This window comes from Cyanistes caeruleus, chromosome Z (assembly GCF_971803275.1).
Source record: "Cyanistes caeruleus chromosome Z, bCyaCae1.hap1.1, whole genome shotgun sequence".
NCBI classification, from domain to species: domain Eukaryota; kingdom Metazoa; phylum Chordata; class Aves; order Passeriformes; family Paridae; genus Cyanistes; species Cyanistes caeruleus.
The window spans coordinates 39,995,481-40,021,847 of record NC_141732.1 but is presented as its reverse complement, the minus strand read 5'-3'; the positions used below and the strand labels follow the sequence as shown (position 1 = coordinate 40,021,847).

Here is a 26,367-nt window from a genome sequence, read left to right as displayed (position 1 = left end):
ATGTGATACAGTGCTAGAAAGGGAGTAAGTGCTTTGTATGTCTCAAACATACATGCCTACTTATTAGGAAGAAATCCAGGCTTCCACACTAATTCAAGTAACTTGACTCATTTTCTCTGTTTTTTAATCATACTTGGTAAATACTGCATGATGCCGGGAGTCATACCAGTACAAGACAGATCACTTTCTTCTATGACTGGTTTTGAATATTTTGAAAAAATAACAGATCGAAAAGGTGTGATACATGCAGTAAGATCAATTTATAAAGTTGTGGGTCAGAAGCAGATTGCAGCTGCTGTGTTGTCTGTTTCTCTGGTTAGAGGAAACAGCATAGAGAGGTTTACACAGAGAAGCTTTTACTTCAGCTATAGATCCAGGCTCCTTGGCTGACGCAGTCATGGCTAACACTACAGACCTAAGCCTTGGTCGCACCACATCAGAAGCCATCAGGCTACCAGGACAGTTTTTTTTGCTGGTGGCAAGCTGCAGAGAAATCAGCAATGGATATACCTAGAAATACATGAATGATGTAGTAGACATAAATGTAATTTTTAAAGGTTTTTTATTTTATTTGCAATCAAAGGGCTGCACAGACCATTTGGTACCAGGTGTCTTCGTAAGAACAAATTGGTGCCCATAATATTAGAACAGCAGCCTTATTAAAATTCAGTACATACCTTGAGGCCTACATTATGTTTCTTAAAATACACCAGAAAGTTAACTAGCATGTGTGAATTTTAGCAATTACTTAATAATACTTTCTTAAAACAGTAGGCTTGTACGTGAAACACTACATAACAAAGCATGTGAGTGCTGAAAACCTAGGACATGACAAAGGGCTTTCTAGAGCCAGATGAATTAATGAAAGGCACGTTAATATTCTAGGTCCTGATTCCAGAGCATTGTTTTATGATAAACAGAAAATTGTAAATGCAAAATAAAAAACAAAACAGGAAGATACAGCTCCTTGCTTGAAAAAAAAATAAATTCTGTGCTCTAGATATAATTAGAGGAAGGTGGGATAACAAAATGATTTCATGTAGTGAAATATACTATAACTTCAACAGAAAAAAATATAATTCCAAGTTTTTTTCACAGTAAAAGCTAATAAACTTTTTGGTTTTTTATTAGAGGAACTACAAGGCAAAACTATTTTGTTTGTGTAGACCATATTGCTTCAGATTACCAAATATGCTTATGTATTCATGTCAGAGTAGTGCCTTTAAGCTAGATAATAAGAAAAGTACAATACTATTACAACGAAGGCATACAGTGAAGGAAACTGTGCAGAAAAATTAGGATGAATTAACTTCCAGATATAGAAAACAAACCAAATAATTATCACAGCTGTTTTGTAAGCCAGCAACACTGAATTTCCAAGTGGTAAACATCAATGTACCACCTGCATTGGAACTACAAGTATGCTTAGAAATTAAATAATTATCAAAGGTCAGTGCTGAAAGACATCAGAAATGTACATGATACATTTTTAAAAGTACAGTAGTAAAATTATCAAATGCCTCCATAGTCTACATTGCTTGAAGAACAGGATTCTGTCATTTACCCATCCTTTGGCTTCTGCGCCTCTCATCAGTGCAGTATCTTGACAAATTAATTGTTAACTTTTTGTGAGGCCTTACATGGCCCAATTCAAAGCTGTTGTATGCAAGTGTAACTCAAAGTCAATACATATAGACCATATGATTAGCATCCAAGCCTAAAAACAAGTGATTTTTCTCATTTAATAAAACACTTATGGTATGATATATGGCTTATGACAGATTTATTTACTGTCAACCATAAGATGCCTCAAAGAGGTGAAATTCAACCACTGTATCCATTTATGTGTGTTTCTTTGAAAAGGATTTCTTTATCATTTCAATTTCTGAATTTGAAAAAATGGTCTTCATTTACTAGATGATGTCAGTGCTACATTCCTTTGAAATCAATAACTCAGCTTTCCAAGTGAAAATGCCTGCAAAACACCATTCCTATAGTTCTCAGAAAATATTAGAAAAAAATAATTCATGAACACTTCTACTTCTCTAGTGTTGTACTTATATATTGCTCTTACAAAAATACCATGACACATTTAAAGGCACTGTCATAAGAACCTAATACAAGGTTATTATTTCTTACATACGGTCTGAAAAAGAAATAATTCTCTCTTTTGTTGTCTCTCGTATCATTGTGGTGATATATTTTCCTTTATATCCTTTGTAAAGATAGTTTATAATCTGACAACCTTTGTAAGAAATTACTATAAAGACCCATAAGCATGGGGCTCCATACCAGCTCCCTAGATTAATTTTGAGATCATAGATTTTAAGCATATTCTAATTCTCACTGTCTTAATTGTCATAGATTGGTACCCAGAAAAGTGCCTTACTTGGCATAACAAAGAGGTTAAAATTTTCTAAGGTAGCTCCTGGCATATCATAAATCCACAGAGAAAATAGCCTTTAAGTCCTTTTGAAACTGTATTTATATCATGAAAGGGATTTACATGTAAAATCAAAACTTAAAAGTGGATTTATGGTATCCAAAAATCCTTTACCATGTGATTTTCCATCTTTCTGGCCTCTTCACTCTGGGGACACAATTCAGAAGTTACTTTAAAAAACAAAGTTGTACAAAATCTTACCTTGCAACCTGCATTCTAGTACTGAAGTCAAGAGATCTCATTGACCGTAAGACTTCTATACAGCCCAAGTACTGTAAGGAAAAAGAAATGGTTGGAAAATGTATTATAATTAGGCTTGAGTTCTGGGAGAAAGTGCAACTAATCATTAAAAGGCAATGTACAATTCTTATTTTTGCATTTGATTTACCCTATGTCTAAAGTAGATTATTGTGATTATGCTGTTCTATGTCACAGATTTGTTCCATAAACATTTTGTTTTATTTGTCACATTTCATTCAACATATAATTTTATGTTTAACCTGGTCACTGTAATACACTCAATTTCTAATGCGTTGACGTGCTTTTTTTTAGTTTTCTTCTATCTTAATTGATCCACTTTAGATACAATCAAAGTAAAAAACAATCTTAATGAGAAAGGAAGTGTGGTAAAAGAAATTTAGAAATAGGACAAGGTTATTTAAAAGGTAGAGAACTAAGTCTCATTAGAACAAAAAAGGCATCTTATAACAGGGAAAGATGAAAAGAACACCAGCAACTAAATTTTTTAATAAACAGCTCAGGGATAGATGTGATTTAGTATTTTCATTTTTTATAGTAGTAAAAAGGTGGAAAATGCTAATACAATATACTAATAACTCATGCTGGGAAATGGCTTTAACAGGGTCATTCAAGAAAAGAATGACATGAAGGTTAGCTAATATTAAGACAAGACCAGTCTTTTTGACCCAGATTTCTGCTCTTTATCTCTGTGGAAAAAATGGACTATCATTATGAAAGGTGTTAAAATTCAACATTATCTATCACTTGTGTGAAAAAATCGGGCGAATCTTCTAGATTTGCTTCCAAAAGTGGGCATAACTTGCTTATGCTAAATTCTACTGGAGCGAAAGCTCTTGTCAGATATTTGTGTGGTGTCTTTGCACAAACTGCCTCATGACTGGCATAACCCAGGCAGTATCTTGGCACGTAGGTTAAGTATTCAACAATACACGTGACTTTTGAAAGTCCAGGGACCTGAGAAGTCTTTACACCCTGAGCCTGTTAATGATGATCATGATGCTATTCTAGCATTGTGCTTTTATATCAGTTTTTCTATCTTCACAGCACAATACAATCTATCTGAGATGAAACTGGTGCAAAAAATTGCACCACTTTAAAAGTGCTTGCACCACTTTAAAAGGACTGCTTTTTTAAAAAGTGAGGCCACAATTTTTGCCTGTTTGGGAATTTTATTTTTGCTGAAAAAATAATCTTTTAAGTAGAGAATGACTACATCAGTAACCATAATAACTAGAATTTCAGCAAAGATTTTCCATAGAAACATGTATGCCATAAAATGTTTACAGGCTGAGGGAATACCTAGTTTGTTTTTACATATCCACTATTATTTAATTTATTTCTATCAAATGCTATGGAGTCATCACACCAGTGTATAAAACTAGCTACAACATCAACTGACTCTTATGCATTAAATTGAGCTTGCCTTATTATAGCACATAGTTTCTGAGAAGGGTTATCTTAAGATCCATTTTGTAGAATATTTCAGAAATAGGCAAATCTATGTTTTTTGAAAGTTTATTAAATATTTGTAGAAAGTGTCTTGTCTAAAGAGATCCTGGCACACAGAGCTTTCAAGCTAAAGATCATACTCTCAAACTGTCATCTATCAGTGCAATCCCTGTATCTTACTACAAATAAATTATTTTTTTTACATATGCTTCTGCCTGAGTACCTAAAACACATACAATTATATTTTCATGCTGTGATGAAAGAAGTTAAGCCATTAACTATATTTTTAATTATCTCAGATGGTGATTTCATTTTCATGGAGATTAAATTCTTAAGCATCACTTGAGATAATCAGCTGAAATCATTTAACTTCTGCCAGTAAACAGCAATGATCAATATTTTCCTGTTTTCTTTCTGTGTCATTTTGTTTTAGTCTGGATGTTTTCATAGATTAATTTTGCCCTTTATTTATTTCATATGAGATCCTTTTGTAATCAAATATGTTGCAAATGGTATGACTTTTCAAAGGTATCCCTATGATTTTGTGTTAAAGAAATTTCATTATTTCATCAGCTTGTTAGTTTTAGACCTCTCAATACCCCAAAAACACTCTTGGATTGCACTTGTTCCTTCACTTACCTATATTTGCCACAAGTCTTTTAAAGCAAAGTAATTGCATGAGTTTGAGAACCAGGTCCACCATTTTGGAAGCAAACTCTGGAAGGTGTTTTGACAAGTACATGCAGTCGTGCAAATAAATACACAAAAACATGTGCACACAAGCCACTGTCAAAGTAAACAGACGAATAAGTAGACAAAAACCCATAAACATACTTAGAAGACGTGCATTCAGACTCCTTTGAGTCATACTACCTGATCTGCATTAACAAAAATAGAGACAAGATCAGACTGAAGGAAGGTCAGATGGAAAAATTACCCTGTACTTGTTTTATGTATATCATGGAGACAGCTGAACACAACATAGTAAGGCTTGCAGTATTCCTGACTGATCAATGCAAGGATGGCAACTGATTTGCTGGGTTAAAAGATGTGAACACTTAATCACCACGGCATGTTTTCAAGTAACGAAATTACTGTAAAGAACTGACATTCAAAAGGTCCAAAGGCCAACTACAGGGACATATAACTCACCTACTGCTATGCTTCAATTATTCCCCAAGACCAACACTGCTGTCTAAAAATATCCATTTGAAGTACATCCTGACAAGGATCCACAGAAAGAAGACATACAACCAAGATAGTAAGGAAATAAATTATTCATTTATTTCAACAAATAAATACCCTGATTAAAAAGAAATGCTATCTTTTGCTTTAGGCATTCCATGAAACATTTAAAATATAGTTATAAAACAGTCTACTTCCAAAAAAAGCTCCTCTTCACCCAGCACTTAATGTATATTCTAACCAATCAGCTACTGTGCACTGTGAAATTTATGAGCTCCTGCTATCATCCTCCCTCTCATTGCTCAGGAGCCAAATATATCGAGATGTAGCCCACCTAGAAGTAGGAGGATTTGGGACTACCAGTTCTAAGCTTTCTCAGATAACATTCTGCCTTCTGTTGACTTTCTAATATTTGAATGAATTTCCAGATTGTGTACACTGAAAGGTACTATGTCCTAAGGAAAAAGTCTCTCATATGAATGAATACCTTCCCATTCAGAGGTTTTAAATTCATAACTTGTACTTTGCATGCTAAACAGTACCTTGCAGGAAGCAGAGTGCCACATACAGGTGGGACCAGGTAGCTCCTATTCCATGGGGTTCCAACATCCTTATTAGTTACACTTTTGACAGGTTAGTGTAAGGGATATGTCTCAGATTTCTGGTTTGTCCTGCATGCGAAGATTTGTTCTGTATTCCCTAAAGTACCTGTCTTCTTCATGACTTAAAATTCCTGTTCAGCACTTTCTACTGAAGCCTGTGTAAGAGAGGATATTGAGATCTCTCAACACTTCTCAGAAACAGACATGAACACTGGCTGAGTGCATTTGTGTACTTGGAGCCAAGAGAGAAAAAAAGAAAGAAAAGAGAGTAGTCACTGTCAGAGAAGCCCTTTGCTCCAGAAATATGAACAACCTTGTTTGGTGCTTCCTAACAAGCTCTTCAAAATACCAAGTTATTGGAAGAAATTCTCCATTGCTGGACTGAGAAGCTGGCAGTAACAACAGCAAGAAATACTTTAACAAAAACATAGCAAGGCTTATTCTATTATTCCACCAGGATGTATGCTCCATACAGCACTGAAGTAGTCCAGCCTACATACATGTCTAGCAGATGAGTGTCTGCCTTGTGCATAGCATATCCACCCATCACCTACTCTCCAACAAAATAAGGACTCCTAACCTCTGAATTCAAACTACTGGAGTATCATTAGCTCATCAAAACTGCATGAGTATTCTTAGTAAATTGAGATTTACTGGTTTTAATCTGTGTAACCAGATGACCCTCATCAGATCTAAGTGGTTCACTACTTGTACCTGCCTTGTACAAGTCATGTGAGAGATAACATGGTTACATCAGCAAACAGACACACACTTGTACTGTTAGACAAAAATTAGCCTGTGCCTTCAAATATTGATGTATCCAAAGTATGCTCTAACATTGCACAGCTGCAGATAATAGCCTGGGGGCTCAAAAATTAGATTCTTATTCCTGGGGTTCTGGTGTTGTATGGAGATCTAAGTTTCAAAAATAGAAATAAAATAAGCTGTGCAATTCACTGCAATTTTCTCACCCACGGGCTTAGGCTGTGCTTTTACTTGGCATGTGCAAAAGTGAAAAAGTGAATATCTTTTTACTTGCCACATCTGGTTCTCATGCGTATCTCAACTCATACGCCTACGTTTTCTTTTTTGTTGTTTTTTTAAGGGATGGGGGAATTTTCTTGCTTCACTTTGAGGGTTTTATTGTTTTACATTTTACTCTCATTTGCCAAAGAGCTAGTCCAGAATTACATTATGCCATGGAAGTAAATAAGTAGTTAGTATGAATTGACTAGTGCTAGTTAACTATGGTTGAGAACTCCCTTATTTAAAAATAAGAGCTTTTATTTCAGATTCTATTACTACTAGTGCAATACACATTTATTTATGCATCAAAATTACAATTTCTTCCAATTTCAGGTATCACCATTAACAGCTAAAGGAGCTTCTGAAAGGTGCACCGGGAGTTCCACAGTGTTCCACAATACTGAAAAATTACTTTCAGGTTTTCTATCTATCCTAAATCATATTAAGATTCAAATCCAGATGCCCGCTAACAAGCAGACCATAATACAAAAATAGTAACAGACCAGGATTTGATTTCAAGATAGCAAATGTGTCCACATGTAACTGTGGATACAACTGGGATTTTTAATAACAATATTAATGTGTGAAAAGGAAAAGAGGAAAAAAAAAAAAGAGAAAAACCAACACAAAAGTATCCCAAGCTGAAAGCAGCCCAAGCCACAGCCAGAGAATGAAGATTGACAAATATTTTATAAAATTAATTTTTGTCTTCAGCAAATTAATGTGAAATTCAATCCTTCAATCCCTTTGATATCATATTACATGAAATTCCCAGCTTAACTGAGTTTACAATACCCACATTCTAAACCACTGAAACAGGAGAAAAAAAAACACCCACGAAAAAAATTCAAATTTTTAAAAAAAATTTTAAGAAACCCAAGTCTAAGAAGGAGCTGTAATCAGAACGTGTTCTCTTTGATAAAATTATCTATGTTAAAGAAAAATAGTAAGTGCCACAATGCTTCCTAGTTTTTAAATTGTGCTTTAGAAGAATATTTATGACCCTGAATACCTTAGTAGTTTGACTGAGACATGCACCACAAAATTACTTAACTCTGCTAATCAGCAGGACATGGGTACAAACAAGATAGCTTATCAAAACATACATTTGCTTCTTTACTTCCTATGGAAAACATAGTGTAGTCGTATTAATTTTATTTATATTATTTGATTGAATTAACACTTGAAATATTTTAAATATAGAGGTACTCCATTCACACTGAAAAAAAGGTATATGTAAAAGCCCCTTATAATATCACACTAGTCATTAACCCAAGCATGAGGCTCAGCTACCCAACTGTGACATAGATCTGGGAATCTGGTAAATCTTTCTGGACTCAATGATTAGCAAGACCTGCACTCTAATGTGAAAACACCTTTTTTCTTTGTTTTTGTGGTGTTTTTTTGTTTGTCTATTGTTTTGTGGGGCTTTGCTTCTTTGTTTTGTGGGGTTTTCCTTTGTTTTCTTTTTTTTCTTAAGAGCTACCCATTGCAAAGAGGGTGTTGTTAAACATCAGGGAAACCCTTTCCTGGTAGGTGAAGAACCATTGTCCTGCCATTATCAGGGCAAACATTTCACCCAAACTCTGGCATCACAGAAGTCTGCAGGACATCCTCTGACTTCAGGTGTTTTTGAAAATACAAAGCATTTGATGAGCAGAAGAGACAGCCTTTGAAAATGCTGGCTACCATCAGCTGGATAGCAGTGTAGTTAAAAGGAAGTCCTGCATGCACAAAACCATTCAGATTTATGCTAGTTTACCTATCCACTTTCAGCAAAAGAATGGAATGGAAAATTTGTTCTGTGACATTTCTAATGTAGAGTAAGTTATAATATTAGAAAAAGCTGTGGGCAGAACCAAGACTAGATATTCAGAGAGAAATAAATTTGTATAAGCAGTAGTCACAGAGTTTTAAGTAGGCTGCTAGAGATTTCAGTCCTCTGAAAAGTTTGAATCGTTTGGAATATAAATATATTTGCCTTTAAATCATCTGCTTAACCATCACATAAGACCATATTAAAATCTTAGCTAACATGGGTGCTTAGCTAACATGCTCTCCCAGCCATGCTATAGCCTCCTGCCCTTCCCTCCCCTTGGGGCAAGATGTATCTTCAGACATCTGGGGCCACCTAATGACTGTGTCCTATCAGAATATGCCAAAGCACCCAGTCTGCTCCTCTGCCCTGTGCTTTCCTGCACATATGCAGAACAGCATACCTGGTTGTGGAAGCAGCAATTCTGCATGAAAGAAACACTGGCAGCCTTGTTCTGAATGAGGAAAAAGCCCTATATTTAGACACTATCAGAAGCCAGCACCAAAAATGTGTCATAAACATATGCTGCCATGAAAACCAGAAAGGCTTTCTTCCGTGCTTGCATACTTTTGCAGTTGGTAATATTTATACTAGTAAGTAACCATGTACAGAGCTTTACAGTGAATCAATATTTCCCCCAAAGGTTTTTTTCTCCTTAAAGAATGCATATTCCAATCCAGATGGACAACTCTAAGTAAGGATTGATTGAGTGGAAAAGGAACAGAAAACCTTTGGGGCTCAACTACAGATAAGCCTCATCCACTCAGTGTAAATTTATCATCACACAATCCTCCATGAGACAAGTAAACCAACAGAGCTTTCATACTAGTAGAAATGATGATGGATATGACTGTCAATTTCATTCCTCTTGAAAACAGGTGGTTTGCTTCTGTAGCAATGGATGAGAGAACACAGTTCTCCCAAGAATACCTCCAACTCTGGACAACACCTTCCTATTTCTTCTTTTACACTAACTTGCTTCAGTAGCAAAAATAGATTATGTCCCAATATATTCAGTCTAACAATTCTTAAGTGGCAAATGATAGCCAACCCTTTCTATGAATTGTCTTACCCTGTGAAAGCTTTCTGGCAGCGTCTCATAATCAACTCCACAGTAAGGACTCAGAAATTCTTAAAAAAGGCAAAAGATTCAGCTATGAAAAGAAGATACTTTATCTTATCTTGAAAAGCAATTTCTTAAGTCAACTCCGAGGTCTCATTTCTTGCTAGAGAGAGGAAAGATGTAACTGAGAATCAAATTTTTCTTTTGACAATTTTCTAATTTCCATCTCAAATGGGGTTGAAAACAAAACATCTTCAAATAAAACACTTTTTTCTTACTTTTTACTTGCAGGTGGATGAAAAAAGATTTCCCACATCATGCCCAAAAATATTTATTTAGTATATTTATCTATCATTGCTAAATGAACAGAGACTTCATAAGATTTCCAAAAAGAACCCATATTAGTAATTTTGCATGAATACTATTTCTTATGTTCTTATCTTACAGATAAATTTTCTTGCATGCAAATCCTCAGGAATGTTAGAATCAGAAGCTCACCTGAACAGTGATTTATTCTATTATTTTAAAGGCAAACACATTCTATATTTTTTGTAATTTTTTGTATGGGCCAATAAAAATTTCCCTTATATAAAGCTACATTTGAGGAAAAAACCCACAAGTTATAGTTCTATACTTTTTAGGTTTAATTTTAAAAAAATATAATAACAGTGAATGCAATTATTCTAGTATGAACCACTTAGAGTATGCACTGCAGTAGCACAGATGAATTGCTTCATTTTCACAGCTGCATACTTTAATTCAGTGAACACTTTCCAGACTGTTTTGCTGCTACCTTGAATATCCACTAAGATATACTTCCCTTTAAAGCAACATGCAGATTAGTTCCAGCAGCTTATGTTCTGCATCAGAATTCCTTTAACACAAACACACAAAAGCTTCTGCAGCCAAAACAATATGCTTCAATAGTTGGAAATCATAATTAGACATTTGAAACTGTAAATGTGGACACTGTAAATATATCTAGCTATTAAAGAACTTGTTCTTCCTCAGTCATTAGAGAAAGTCATTAGCAAGTAGAACTTCTTGATGAGGAGTATCATTAAAGCACAGACTCAGAAGACGGAAGATCTAACAGGTGCTTTTCCACTATGCCAAATACAAACGATGTTAAGTATCTGAAATGCATATGCTGTTCTGCTTTCTAAACTGTGCATTTGGAGGTGTGATGTAGGAAGGACCTGTCACTGCTAAAACTGAAAATCCAAAACATGCACGGAAGGAGAGGGAAGACTTTTTTATATGAATGCCATATGTACCTCTGGTCTTCATCAAAAGAGTTCAGCAACTAAAACAAATCTTTGTTCTGAGTATTTATCAATATTTAACTCTCCTATGCTAAATATATAGTTTCTTGTGTTCTCAGTAAGAGTGCCCAAAAGATGACTTCTACTGTGCAGAAAAAAGGGATAAGGGGAGAGATTTCCAAGGCTGGATTTAAAAAATGAAAACTCTCTGGAAGGTTTCTTTACAGCACAAAGGCAATGAAGAGGCAGAGCAGCACTGGGACACCGGGACTACCACCAGGCCCTCAATGGCCCCAAGCAGGCTCACTAGAGACTCCTTTTTACTACCACTCCCGAAACTCCCAAGGCCAGGGTCAGCTCAGAATTGGCACCTGCCGCTTCCAGCTTGTGCCCTATATCAAGCAGCCTTGCCTTTCCATCTTTTCTTTCCTTGGCAGAAATAAATATATTGTAAGAGAGAGTTCATAATATGTTTCCAGTTACTTACTGCTTGCTGCTTAGCTTTTCCACACAATTAATTTACAAAAGAAAAGTTAGTAAAAGTGAGTAACACTATGGAATCTGCATTCAACATGTAGTGACAAAATATGGCCATTATATTTGGTAAAAGAGGCAGTGTTTCTGAAATATTCCAACTCTTTGGGAAGTTACAGGTGTTTTAAAATGTCCTGTGGGTCATGAAAACAGTTTGTCTATAAAAGAAGAGACAATTCTGTTTCCTATAATTACTTTATCATAGGTAAGCAGTGTCAAATGTCAGTTATTGCTGTCCCTTGAGACATTCTCTCCCTTGTGTAATTCCTAAATTGGCAAGAGAGAAAAATGAAAATAAAGGCATCTCAGTAAAACAACATATCCAAAGGTTGGAAATGGTGCTGAGCAAGTTTTGACAACATCTTAAGATACAATAGATCTCTTTTGGTTTTGTCCTTGTTTCTTAAAGTATTTGTTCAATTTATATCTCTTACTTCAGGATTTATTCTGAAATAAAAATGACAAAAGAAGATTAAGAATGCCTGTATCAGTAAATTCAGAGTGATGACGCTGTTGAAAAAAAAAAAAAAGAAAAAGCCTAGACAGCTTTTTCTGTCTACCTCACATTTCTTTCTTTGTGTCACCCTATGCCAGATCTATTTTTAATTTTTATGGCTTTGGTTGCCATTTCTGTCTAATTTCAGACATGCTTTTTTTAGTATTTGAACTTTTAGCTGTGATTTGGACTGTGATTCAGTGTTTTGAGACTGAAATCTCACCTGGCCCTGTGAAAATTTATTTGAAAAACCAAGGGGAATATCTAACTTTTATTTAATAAACATTCTAGATTACCCTTACTGAATTGTGCATAATCCCTTCAGAAAACAAGGGATGACTGGATATGTGCTTGCACTGAATCCCCATCATTACTCCCATCACAACTCAAATGGACAGGCTCTGCCTCAGACCTGCCTGCAGCTGACAAAGGTAGAGCTGCATTACATTTTGTCATAAATATATGGGATCAAATGAAATTAATATTGTGGGAATATGCAGACTTGCAGAGAAGCAATACTGAACCCTCTTCCTCTATGAAATTTGTTTCATCGCATGGGGGAGTAACTCACCTTGAAACAGCATTAGTATCTGGGAAGGCTGGTTGTCTCGGACACTACACCAAAGCAGACCCAAGCTTTTTCTTATTGTAAACAAGAAAATTTAATATTGATATTTTGTGCATTCACTTGAACCTTCAGCTGTAAAATGAAGCCAGGCTGCAGCACAGGTATAGCTGCTGTGTTAGTGAAGACAAGATTTCTCTTTGGCTAGGGGAGAAAAACACCCTGTCACTGGACAAAGGAGAGCCTTGTCTCCAGCAGCACAGAAGGGCATGAGTTTTCCCCAAAGATCTTGATTCATCCGTGAGTCTTTATCTTTGTAGTGGAAGATATTTACATTGGGCACATAATATATTTACTGTAAACATTGTTGGAAGACAAAATAAGAAACCAACAATCCAAATTTCAAGGAAAATCAGAGAAGGAATTCTGCCTGAATGCAATTTTACCTCCTACACTGACCAGCTAAATTCACCTAGGGATTTTTAAACTGTAGGACATACATAACTAACAGGATAAATAACTTGCAAGAGTATAATTTTTGCTTTAAACAAAAAAACTCCATGCAAACACTCCAAATGTACTGGAGAACAGACATTCACGTTGACAGCTGAATCCTTCAACTCTGAAATCAATACATGCTTTGCTTTCTACAGAACATGTACAAATGTACAGTAATAGTACTTGATTCATGTAATTAGAATAATATTATAATTAAAGACTCTATGGTATGATTTCTGCTCCTAGAATCTGATCTAATTTCTGTGAGAAATGCTCTTTTCCTATTATTAGGCTGTGTAACAGACCCACAGAGTTCAGGTCCATGAAGATCAAAAGAAAGGTTTTCAAGAGAGCAACAGGCATCATATCATTCTTTCATAGTCCAAATAGCAGTGAAAGAAAATGGAAAGGATACTAACTGATCTCTCAGGAATATGGTACAATAGGAGGGATTAATTACTTAAACCAATGCTGTCTTTGTCACCTACTTCTCTCTCTCCTAATCTGCATGCATGCAGCTTTAAAACACATAGTGATAAGCTAGTTTCATTAGTCTTTGTTAACACTGTTTGTGTACCTCGGTTGAGGGTAGCAGACTCTGAAGTAAAAAGTCTGTATTTTACCCTATGATTACCATATGACTGAAACACACAACACATTTCTTAAATATGTAAACCTCATTACAAACAGGATACTCTGGGACTGTGGTTTTTTTATTAGAATTATATGTATAAAATCCTACTGAGTAAGATTTTAGTCAGGCCATGCCAAATGATCAGTGATTAACCAACAGCACTACCTCAATTTGGCTGACAAAAGTTGAAATTAAATCTGATTAAAAGGAACCTAAACAAACCTGCACACATTTTTTTTTTCTATAAAAAAGATAAATTTAACAAAAAAAAAAAAAGAAAAAAAAAGAAAAAGTTTTGCTGTAATGTTATTTATATTATTTTGTTAGTGAGAGCAAATCAACTCTGGCTAAAACAGAAAGAAAAAAAAAAAAGAGAGAAACATTCTTCCAAAGAGCCCTGAAGTCTTCTAGAGGAAGGTGACATATGATGCAGTTTCCACTTTGTTAGCTCCATTTAAGGCTGTGCTTTGCAGTCTGGGTTAGCCACTAAAGACACACAGCAATTCAGCTCATCCCTAAGCACACACTTAACTTCCAGTGTACAAAGGTAGCCTCAATTATTTCAATGAGAATACTCCCGTAAATAGTGTCATGCAGGAATGTTTGCAGAACTGAAGCCTTTACTTGGTGATGTGTTTGAACAGCTTCACAATGATGTCTGTTTCCCACATCACACATAAACTGCTGTTTTTCCCTCAAAAGAAATGGAAGTGTTAAAATGTTAAAGAAATAATTCCAGTTAGGATTCTATTCTTTGAATACTTTGCTATAATAATAGTACTTTAATGTCCTTTTTATTGAAATATTATTTGCCTGACTTGCAGTGATTCTTTTGGATGAAATAGTTCTTCCTTCCTTTCTCTCTCAGATACTGTATTTCTATCTGTTTTTTAACACTAGATTTACCCAGGTCTGCTCTATACTACTGTGTTGGCTTTAGGCCTTACTGGCTTTTCCGGATACACTTCATATAGGTATATAAAATTATACAGTATTTTTTATTTGCTTTTAAACAACTGAACAGCAGCATTTTAAACTCATTGACACTTGTTACAAAATCCAGCCACAAGTTACCTGAAGACAGAAATGCATTTGCCTCTAGACTGTTGTGCTCTTATTTAAATAAAACAAACTCCGAAATGTCTATAACATTACCCAGTTGTACTCATCAGTAGATATTTATCATTGGAAACAACAGATTACATTGAAACATTTAACTGTTGTTACATTATTCAGGTTTTTTACACTTTTTTTATTCTATACCTTTGTTTTTCTTACATGAACTTGTATAATCTCCCCCTGTAGTAATAAGTCCCACTATAGAGAAACCACTGAACTCTTTAAGGATTTCCAGCACAGCAAATGTCTTCCTTTTTTTTTTTAATTTTTTTTTTTTTTTTTTTTTAAATTAATTCATTATTTGTTAAGCAGTCCAGTAGTAGTACTAAGTGAGATCTCAGTACCTGACTACTTTATGTCCCCAATATGATTATGGTCATTGTCTGATGTGTTAGGAAAATTTTTTGGGGTTGTTTTTGTGAAAATTTTTGTTATAATATATAAAAATGCAACAAGAAATCCACTGTGAGGAGAGAAAAAAATGTAGAAAGTGCCAGCACTTTCATGTGAAAGGAAAACAATTCCATTGCAGCAGATCACAGAGATCAGAATATAGCTACAGTTAACCATAAACCTACACCCTTTTTAAGCATTAGAGTTACACTGCCCATCTTAAAAATGAGTAATATATGAAAATATAGGAAAAGTAGTGAAGTTTCAGATTTTTCATACATTGCACATAGGAATTTTGGAATTTTGTGTCTCTTACTTCAGAAGATTTCAATGTGAGCTATCAGCCTGCCCAGTAGTTGCCCAGTAGTTACAATTAACCCTGTACCATGACTAATTTCCTGTTTTAAATGTGGATTAATGAGAAAATTGTAACCAAGTGCACATTTGCACCAAAAAAAAAGCTTGGCTGGTTAACAACAAATCTGATTTTTTTTCTCAGTCTCATTTAATAAATGGCATATGAAATTTTCTAAAAGGCAAATGGTACTAATTAAACATGGTATGAGTCCCCCAGATAGTCAGTATAGCCATGAGGTATCCAAGGAATGTTTCCCCCCAGTATACATTATCTGTGTATTGATTTGATGGTCTGATTGGATAAAGTACTTGGTAGCAAACAATGTTTAAGGATTTGGGAACTGTACTTCTATTCTTACCCATATAAATGCTGCAGTTGCCAAGGAAAACTGAGATGGTTAATAAGCAAGCAAATTACGAACTAATCAGGACCAGTTTATTTTCATTCATTCATTAACCACTAATTTTGGTATTTCCTTTCAAACTTTGTTTTTACATTTAAAGCAGTGTTCTGTGATTCTTATATCAGAAACCATGAAATTAAAGTAATCGTCCTATTTTTTTAGCAGAAACAGTAAACTAGATTCCATACATTTTAATGACTAACAAACACCTAAAAGTAAGTTGTTGGGTTGATTTAGAAAATTCTGATATATACAGTGTGTATAGATACACTTTCATGTACCAAACATTAACTGCACTAATTAAGTATTTGTTCTAATATCTCTGTTAGGTATGGGTAAATTACTAACTGCAAATGTTAGTCCACCTCTATATCACTTTAATTCTCTTTTCAATTCAAAGATATCAGCTTCCTCTAGCATATAGTAGGTCAACTACTGAAAGGATTAAGAAATTGAATGCTGTGTTTGTTCTGATTCATAGTGATAACTTCAGGTAAAACTAACAGCAGCAGTGTATTCTCACAGTCATTATTTGGCTTATACTATCCTAAGCAAAATAAAAAGTAAAAGGGTTGAGTCCCCCGAGCTAAAATGTGAAAATGGTAAATGGCCTTCTGTTAACCAGAGTATTTCTGTGCAAGAGAACAACAGTATCAACACCACTATGTCTAGCATCAGTAGGTTATTTTTATTGAGACACTTCTTGAAGAGTAACAGAGCACCAGTTTGTGGCTTGAAAAGTAGCACTGACTCCTTTGTAGTTCCAGTAAATGTCACAGTAGTAAAAAAAGACAGTACAATTTCAATAGTGCTCTGAATTGGCCAACTTACTCAATCTACCACCACCTGCTAAATCTATTATCACCACTAACACAAAGAAATGAAAACTGCTTCCTAGTCCCCAACAGCTAAATATGCACTCTGCTTTTGATAATGAGACTTGAGAAAAAGCAGTGAGAGTTAAGTAACAAGGGTGCCACTCAGTTTTAAAGCATCCTGAAATAAAGTCACCTGTGACTCTTTCACCAAAAATAAGACGACACTAAAAATAGACCTGTAATATTAATAGCCTGCTGCAAAAGAGTTTTAACACTTAAGATACAAAAGCTTCTTCCCTAATGAAGCATGGCAACCGAAGAATGAATTCTGGACAATAATGTTATTTTTACACTTCCTGCACACTATGCTGAAAGGTGCTACCAGACTCTTACCTAACCACAAAAAACATTGCACATACACTTATCTTGAAGGCTCTACTTTAACAGGTGGTTTCAAAATATTTTCAAAGCATATGGAAACATTAAGTTTATCCTGTAAACTTAAGGTCCTCTGCTCCTGACACGCTGTATCAATGAACTGAAAAGAGCAATAACATTTAAGGTGGTTGAATGCTCATTATGTAAAACAAGCTGCATTTTCCTGCTCTACCCACAACATTATTTCTAATTGTGAAATAGAATAAGAACTGTGCTCTCTGCCTTACTGCTCTAAGATTTAAAATATCATTTCACTTTAAAAAACACTTGCCCTTAGAGGTTTTTAAAACTGAAAAATTCATGCATGATTAACAGTTCTCACATCAGGAGTCTTTCTTTCCTCCTGTATATTGCACCAGACATATTGAAAGCCTACGTATCCAAGATATACAGTATGCTAGATAACATTAAAAACCTAAATTCAGAAGAAGGCTACAAAACCCACATCAAATCAGCTTCTAGCTTAGGAACAAGATTTTTATACAGCTGTAGAACAATATTTACAGGTTTCCTTTAATGTAACAAATTAACACAGCTTCCCAACCCTTCCTTCCTGCATTTACATTTCATGTATTATGCACAAAAAAAAAAAAAAAAAAAAAATACAAATAGAGATCTTTTCAGCCTGACTATCCTGTCAGCAAAACCAGCAGAGAATTTTTCACTGATAAAAACAGAGAATGGAATAAGACAGACTAACCTTCACAATGTACGTCACACCAGGTCCCAGGATCTTCTCACTTGAGTGCAGCCATCCTCGAGTGGATTTATTGACAAAACTGCTACTTTGATTCCAATCTTCACTTCCCAGGTGCATTTCCTCTGACCATGCTTTTTTCCCCATACTCATCTTGCTCACGTCCTGCTGAGAACACGAAGTGGCAGAGACAAGGTTACATGTGTTGTCTGAAGCCCCTGCTGCTGAACTAGAAGCACTCGAGCTTCCCTGCAATTTGGAGACAGCAAGCTCCTTTACTGCAGAGGAGAGGTTTTTGATACCCAAAAGGCTGCCCGTGCCAGAGAGTTTCAAGTGGGACACTTTATGGAGGAGGGTACACAGGGTGGTGGGTCCATCTTCTTGGTCCTTGCGGAGACGCTCTGGTGAGACCAGGTATGAAGGTGAAGCTGAAGTTGTAGAAACTGCTGAGACCTTGCTGTTCATGGGCAAATTGTGAATAAGATCATCAACAGATGTCACAGAATCATTCCTGAAGCGGTTATACTTGGTACGTTGAAGCATGCCCTTCTATCTGCTTTCCTGCATATGTTCTGGCAAATCTGATGCCAATGCAGGAGATGCCTGTACTAACATAGCAAGCAATTCATAACGACCCGGAGGGTTAAAAAGAGTTTAGGGTAAAAAAGAAAAGAGTATAAGGAAAAACTAAAAAATGTATATTTTAAAGAAATTTCTTTTGGTTCCCTGTTAAGGTTGGGTGAAGTAACAGTTTTCTGTGACTGAGATCCCAGTCCTGCTTAGTGCTGCCAACTCGCTCGCAGCAAAAGCATGACTCACACAAATGAGAAGGACCCTTTTCAACAAAAGGCTGTGAACACTGCAAATCACTTCCTGTAGCCAAAAAAAAAGGAGAGAGAAGGAAAAAAAAACCCACATCCACCCACTTACAGCACACTAGCACCAATCAATTCTCAAATTCCCTTTTCCTATCTTCTCAAACAGATACTTCCTCCCAACCTTTAATTCCTATCCCCTCCCACCACCCTTTTAGTACCAAAGGCAATTACCTTTAGAACTGAATTAAAAGCCTTTATGAAACACCACAGTTTATTCATCTGTTAAAATGTCCTTCCACCTCACATATTTGTGAATATATAAAGAAATCATAATTAGATAGAAAATATCTAGATAATATTTGCATACATATAGTCCCCCTCTCCTGCCCCTGCAGCAGAACACAGACACCTTAAAGGTTTTCAGAACAGATGAACAGAACTAGAGAATATATACATTTTTTTCCACAAAAGCAGCCTAACAGTGCCTTTTTTTCAATGCTATCCCTCACAGAAACTGTTAAATTCAAATTTTGATACAGAAAGAAATCCTTCTTTCCTGTTACTTGACAAGAACATTCTATTTTAATGCAGGAATTACATAAGTACCTATGTGTGAAGAAAAGTATTTTCTGATGTCCGACAACAGGCTTAACTGATGTTTTTTTCTTTCACAACTGATATTCACTCCGTAGAAAAACATGAAGAGGATCTTCAATTCACTGGAATGTTTGGTTTAATTCTGAAAAACCGAAAAAGCCCTGAAAGAATATTAAAAAGTCCAGGTAGCAGCAAACTGACATCCTGCAGTGAAAAAAAAAAAAATAAATAAAAAAAGGAAAAAAAAAGGTAAAGGAAAAGAAGAGCCTTTATTAAGCACAAATGTCAGTCACAAACACTTGATCTGGAGAAGTAGCAAAACATGCAGAAAATAAGTATTTCATTTCTCCTGCAATCTATTTAAATGTCCAAATGTGTGCAGCATTGTAATACACAATGCCCATCACAAGCCATATGGCTTTTTCCTATAAATCAATCTGCTTTGCAAAACATTTTTTGGATGTAGGACAATACACTGCATTATTAACAAATTCAGACCTGAGAAGTTGCATAGTGCAAAGTAATTTTTAAAATAAATTACTAACTGCAGCACAACTTAAATGAAAAAAGCCTATGGAATTCTTTCCTTCTCCCACGACTAAAGGCTGCAGTATACGAACTGCAAATACAGTGAAACAGCCAGCTTAAATACAGGTATTTAATTAGTATATTCATGACATACTGAATTAAGTCAGCACCTCTTATCCCAGCAGTGATGAATAATGGCAATGTCCTAGTCAATGTAAAGCAGTTTTCTACTGATCTGCAGAGCAGCCTTTCATCACCACACTGCAAACCTGCTACAGCATCCTCACAGCATTCATTCCTCTCGTCATCCTCCTAGCACAGCAACAGCAAATATACACACCATAGCCTATTTTTACGTGTCTCTACTGCCCAGAAAACCCTACTGCTCCCGAACGGCTCTCCTCATTAGAAGCGGCCAGAAGGACTGCAAAATGTGAATGAGATGCCGCGCGTGTGAATGAAAGGGCTGGCTAGCATCCCCACATTTCTGTGAATGAAGCGAGGCCTCGCAGCCTCTGCCAGGCAATCCCTTGGGTGCTCACCAGCCCAGCCAATACCAGCCGGCTTTGATGACTCATTCAGCAAAGCCTTGCTAAATAGTGGAAGATCCCATTTCCAGCACAGGCGGCACCTTTTTTGCTGCAACACCAGAAAATGAAGCCGGCGTGTCAGCAGGCAGGAGTGGGTCGCGAAGCCCCCGTGGAAGACAGGGTGATGCCAGAGAAATGCCTGGGGTGTCTACAGGAGTAGCAGGTGAGAAAAGCGGTGGAGTTAGATCTGTGTTTCTCCCCGACTGTGTTCATTCAGCCAATTCATTTACATCCAGGATAGGAACATGAATGTGCACATTTCGTTTGATATTCGATTGCTCTCTGTGCGCCCGCAGATTCACAGATTTTGCGGGTTTGTCTTCAGAGACCTCTGAGAAAATCAAATCAAAACAAACAAACAAAAAACCCCGCAACAAACAAACAAACCAACCCCAAACAAAAACCTCAACCAACCAACAAAAACCCCCATAAAAATAACCACAAAAAAACCCCGAAGCTGTCCTTGAAAAAAAATTGCATATACTTATTTCTCCCTTATTTATCCTGTTAGCACAGTAGATATATAAAAAGCAGTATGATCTTCACTCCAGGGAATGGTAGGCAAAGGGAAAGCTAGAGGATAAAAGCTTCCCAGAGCACCACCAAAAGATTTTTCACTAATTTTTGAAACTTTCACTGGATAGAGAAATGCTTCCAAGGCATCCATTGGATGCAGAGCTCTCCTGCAAATCTGACATTAGACAATGCAGAGGGGTAGACACCACTGAATTGCCCAGTGCTTAAAATCCAGTGCCTATTCCAGTGTCTGATTAGGAAACTGCCTCCCTTACAACAAATCCAGTCCTCGGGCAGGAGACCTGAACATCTCAAAACCTTGCCTTTTATAGTTCCTGGGACTAGAAACAGTACATAATTTTGCCCTGCAGGCAGCAGGTTCAAATCCAACTCCAGGAAATAATGAATGAAATTAGGAGATTGTGTTATAGGCATAAACTGCAATTTAAATTAGGATCTAGCTCATTCTAGCTATTGCCAGAGCATTTATAATGTCTTCTGCATTTCCAGCACTGTGTCTGGAGTTTGCACACTGACTTTACCATGCCTGCCTTAAACAAGCTTGTTGCTGCTATTATCATAGCAAGACAGCAAGACATTCAGAGCATTATTTCTTTCTTACTTCTATTTGCAGCCCATGTTAAGTCAGCACGTAAAGTGGATCCAAGTTAAAAATGAGCTTTTGCTTCTTCTCCTCTTTTTTTCTTTTTGCAGGCCTGTGAGCCAGACACTACAACATGATTAATAAATGGCCATGGAACAATTAGTTCTTTGTCAACCCAGTAATAAAGTGGCAGGTGGAAATTCAATGTCAGTAAGTGAAAAATAATATATAATCCTAGAAATATATACACAGTGAGGGGTGTACACTGCCTCTGACAAAATACAGCATTTCTTACAAACTAGTGGTAATTTTGGCATCTTGGACCATTCTTCTTTTTTTTGATTTTTTTTTCTGTTGTTTTTTTCATCTCTGGATTTTTTCTCATGGATACCCTTCTCACCCTAATTCAGTTCTTGTTTCATGTTACTGTTCCTCCTTTTCTTCCTCCAAGCAGCTCTTAGGGGCTTATTCTTAGCTGCCATCTTATTCCTTCTGTATCTAAACTACCTCTGCAGCCTGTATTTCAGAAGCTACTAATTTTTATTAACCACAAAGGGTAAGAAGAGAAATTATGCTGGGGGCATGATCAGAGGGAGAAACTACATTTTGCTGAGATTTAAATGGTTTTAAATTGCTGCAAATGTAGGAGACATTGCCAATACAAAAGCCAGATCAGGTAGGATGATGTGATCACCATAAAGAGGAAACACAGGGAATACCACAATGTTCCCCAGCCTATAGTAAGAAACTCTCCAGAATGCAAGCCAGGTGACTTTCAGTGACCATATTCAGAGAAATATTAATTATATAATCAGGGTCAGCAAAAATACCTCATTCCAGTAACACACTGTGGTCAAGTATGTACTCTATACAAATAAGTGCTAGAAAATGTTGAAATTCTGCTGAAATATTTGAATTTATAGAGTTATTGCCTGGTAGCAGCAAAATTGCTTGTTGACTAAACTGAATATAAGACAAATGAGAAAGACATTGACTTTGGACCAAAAAACCCTTCAAACTGAATTTGGCTTAGCTAATTTATAAGAAACACTGAATTATGTCAGACAAACATAAATACAGATGTTGCTAAGTACAAAAGAATTAGCCATAGGGCATCACAGTTAACATTCCTCTTTATGACAAGTCCTAAACAATTTCTGTTACTGTGATGTAACATTAAGCCATCAGCAAATAGGATGCTATTCCTCACGTTGTAATATGATGGACACAAGTGTTAATGATCTGCTTTAGTAAATATTCTTGTTCAATCTTCAATATTAACAAATGGTCAATTTCTGAAATAAAAAGGTAGCATGTCTATAGTACAAAGATTTCTAATATCCTGTGGGGACATTTCTTCTTTTGATAATTAAGAAGGAAAAATATCAGCATTCTTTGCACAACACAAGATAAACATATATCAGAAATCCCTTACCCATGTATTTATTAATCAGGCTAATCCAGCTTTATATGAGGCAACCTCAGATGACGTAGTTAACTGAAAATCAAGATAACATCAGGGTAAGCTAAAAGGCATTACAATCTAATCTTCTTATGAAGCATGTAGCTTTTAATTAAAAAACAATGAATTCTAAACAATTCTGTATGTTCTGATGTATATATCATATTAGGTATTCCTCTGTTTCTCTGATCTACCTGCACACAAACCTCGGTTACATCCTATTGTGATTTCAAGGGTGGCTCATACCATAGCTTCTAAAATACAGCCACATAATAAAAGCACTGAACTTCCTCTCAGTTCCAGGACTATATACTTCTACTTCAAAACATTTTTCAAGAATCAAAGCATAGACTGGATTCACATCACTTGGAATTTTTTTTCCCTAAAGGGTGTTGGAGTCCAACCTCAGCTTACTGTCCTATGCAAAAAAACCTGAAGGCCTGTAGGTAAAGGGTGGTGTTTACCCATAGCAGAAAAACCAATCACACAACCAAAATCCAAGGAACGTTCCCTTCCTCCAAAAAACCCAACCTGAAACCAAAAGTATTCTAAAAACTTCTAGTTCATTTATTAAAAAAAAAATAAAATAAATTGCCCCCATCTCCCTTTCATCCTCACCCCTTTTCTTTCACTGGATCAGAGTTTTGCTGTTTCCGTGGCAACATTATTGCTAAGGGTGGGCTGCACCAGGAGATGGGAGCATAATCTGTGGTTTTGCAAATTACTTGTCTGGAAAACAGTACTGTTGAAAGTGTTACTATTCAAGATCAGTTATTATTAATCATTAATCATCAACTTTCAACTTAGATTACACCAGTGGAGTATAAAATTAAGTTCTAAAATATGCTTACAAATTTTTATGCAGATGCTTTTATTTTGAACCAGAAGCTGACCCTAAACAATATTCAGGATGCTGTTTTTTCTGTTAGTTGGAAATACTGAAACCATTTTTTCTTAAGACATGTTCACCAATTGAAATATGACATGAAATATTTGGAAGCAAATGAAACTTGTGATTCCTTCTGCTCCATTAGTAGTTCCTGAGAGCCTACTGTTAAAAGTCAACACACTACAAAAGTTCACAGAAAAGACGGATCTGAGATAATACCCAAATCTGAACATGACACTGAGTTTTGTGAGGAAGGATCAGACAAGGAAGTGCATTAAAATCTACAAACCAACACTAAATCAACTCTTGCAAACCCCCAAATTTTAATTAATTCTTTCTTTCAGCCAGACACTGAAATTAGCATCAGTGTGACAGAACTGTATATCCTAAAAACCAGACAGCCTAAAGCTCTGCCATGTCTGTTTGGCTGCCTGCATTCAATGCAGACCTTGGTATATAACAGGTCTTTTCCAACCTAAATGATCCTGGGTTTCTATGTTTTTTCTTCGTTCTCCCTGTCCCAAGCTTCCACTCTCTGCACCAGGAGTCACACTGCAGCTGGAGTCTGACCCTAGAGAGGGACTCTGCCCTAAGAAATAGGGCACATTTTCTTTTGTGGCATGGTGTACAAAATGTACCAGATTGTGAATAATGTAATGAAAGGCCCATAACATGGTCCCATGATTCATTCAAACTGATGGAAATGATGTTTCTCATGGGCATATATGCATTAATGTCCATGTGTCTCCAAGTGTTTCTATTTTAAGCAACCAGAAGAACCTGTGATTTGGAGGAGAAAGCAAATAGCAACCTAATTCACTGACAAATTATGCAACAATGTTTTTTGCTGCCTTCTTCAGATTGAAAGCCAGTCACTTACTTATTTGTTAACCTAGCATCTTTCTGGTTCTCATTCATTAAATGCATTTAATAATTCAATAGTGTTCTTTTCTACATTGTAATAAGGCATCTATTTTTTGGTTTTGATTGGTTTTTTGAGTATTTTATTTTTATTTTGTTCAGATCTTATTTTCCTAGGAATGGTTTGCAAAGTTGATTTTAAAAACCTCCCCATATATGAAATCTGACTTCACTAATTTCCTATTGATTCCAATAGAAGTCAAATTTCATTCTCCATTTCCAAATCCAAATGGAATCTGGGAATTTTAATTGTGTGTGACTTTTTGTACAAGATTCCTTAGGCTATTTGCCACTCAAAAAGTATGTTTACTTTTATGAAAATGTTAATGGCTTTATTTATACTTTACTTTTTAAAACCATGAAAAAAATATTTATTACTTATACAGTAAATACTTATATAGATACGTTCTTTGCCACCATAAGGAAATTTATGCTCTAGTATCTATTCGTTTGTTATGATAGCTAAATACTGGCAAGAAGAGCAGCAATGAAAAGGATATGTGAAAAAATGTATAGTGCACTTTGTTGTAACTCTTGGTATCAAGAAGGCCTAACTATACCTTGTCTGAGCAGACAGCAGTCCATTAAAAAAATCCAGACTTTCCCAAACCCATTAGTTTTCCCTCCCCTAATTAAAAGGTTATCATCAAAGCTGTAAGAACCAAACACCAACAGGGAATATAAATTACCATCTTAGTCTTATGTCACACATCAGGACAAAATTCTGGCAGTATGTGTAGAGATCTGAGGACAGCAGAGCCATTCAGGCTGCATCACCTTTGCCACGTTGCCATAAAGTACATGCTGTGTGTGGCACTTGGCTGAAGAATAACACAGAAAAAACTGTTGTGGGGGTTTTGCAGGTTACTTTCAGCTAGACCAGTTCTAGACTCCAAATTACTTCGGTCATGAACAGTGAAGAGGGAGAGGAAACTAATTGCATAGGCCAGGACAAGTGTCTAATACCCACTTGCATCCATCCTGAAACAGAACCCATTAACTTGTGTCACCGAATGATACAGATGCTCTTGGCAAACATGGAGCTACACGCAAAGCTGTTATTGATCAGCTTCAGTACTAAAAAATACTGGCAGTTCTGCAGTAGTGGATAACAGCACCAGTGGAGGGTTATTCATATCAGCACTCATAGCACTCATTCCCAGTGAATTAAAAATAAGGACTTCTCCATTATCAGTACATATAGCTGATATGAATCACCTTACCTGTTTATGCTAATGCTACTTGTTATCTGACCTGAAGTGATGGTTCATGTCTTTCTGGGTACAGTCAAATGAAAGAGGCATCTGCAGACAAGTTATGTGCAGGTATGCCCACATGCCTGCTTGTATTAAGGATGCATTCTTTTCTTAGCTGGGTTG

At 36.0% G+C, this 26,367-nt stretch overlaps 1 protein-coding gene across 3 annotated transcripts in view; it reads right to left on the bottom strand.

Annotated features, from left to right (window-relative positions):
• SHC3 (SHC adaptor protein 3) overlaps positions 1-19,529 on the bottom strand; it is a 57,747-nt gene extending 38,218 nt beyond the window's left edge. Inside the window, exons 1-3 of one of the 3 annotated variants that reach the window (XM_023944911.2) lie at positions 19,488-19,529; positions 18,067-18,231; positions 2,645-2,715 (exon numbers count right to left, since the gene is read on the bottom strand). In XM_023944911.2, the coding sequence (XP_023800679.1) occupies positions 2,645-2,715; positions 18,067-18,216 (221 nt within the window). In that variant the 5' untranslated portion in view covers positions 18,217-18,231; positions 19,488-19,529. Of the gene's footprint in view, positions 1-2,644; positions 2,716-18,066; positions 18,881-19,487 lie in introns of those variants that run through there. The other 2 variants (XM_023944906.2, XM_023944907.2) reach the window with 2 other exon arrangements.
• Positions 19,530-26,367: the final 6,838 nt, after the last annotated feature.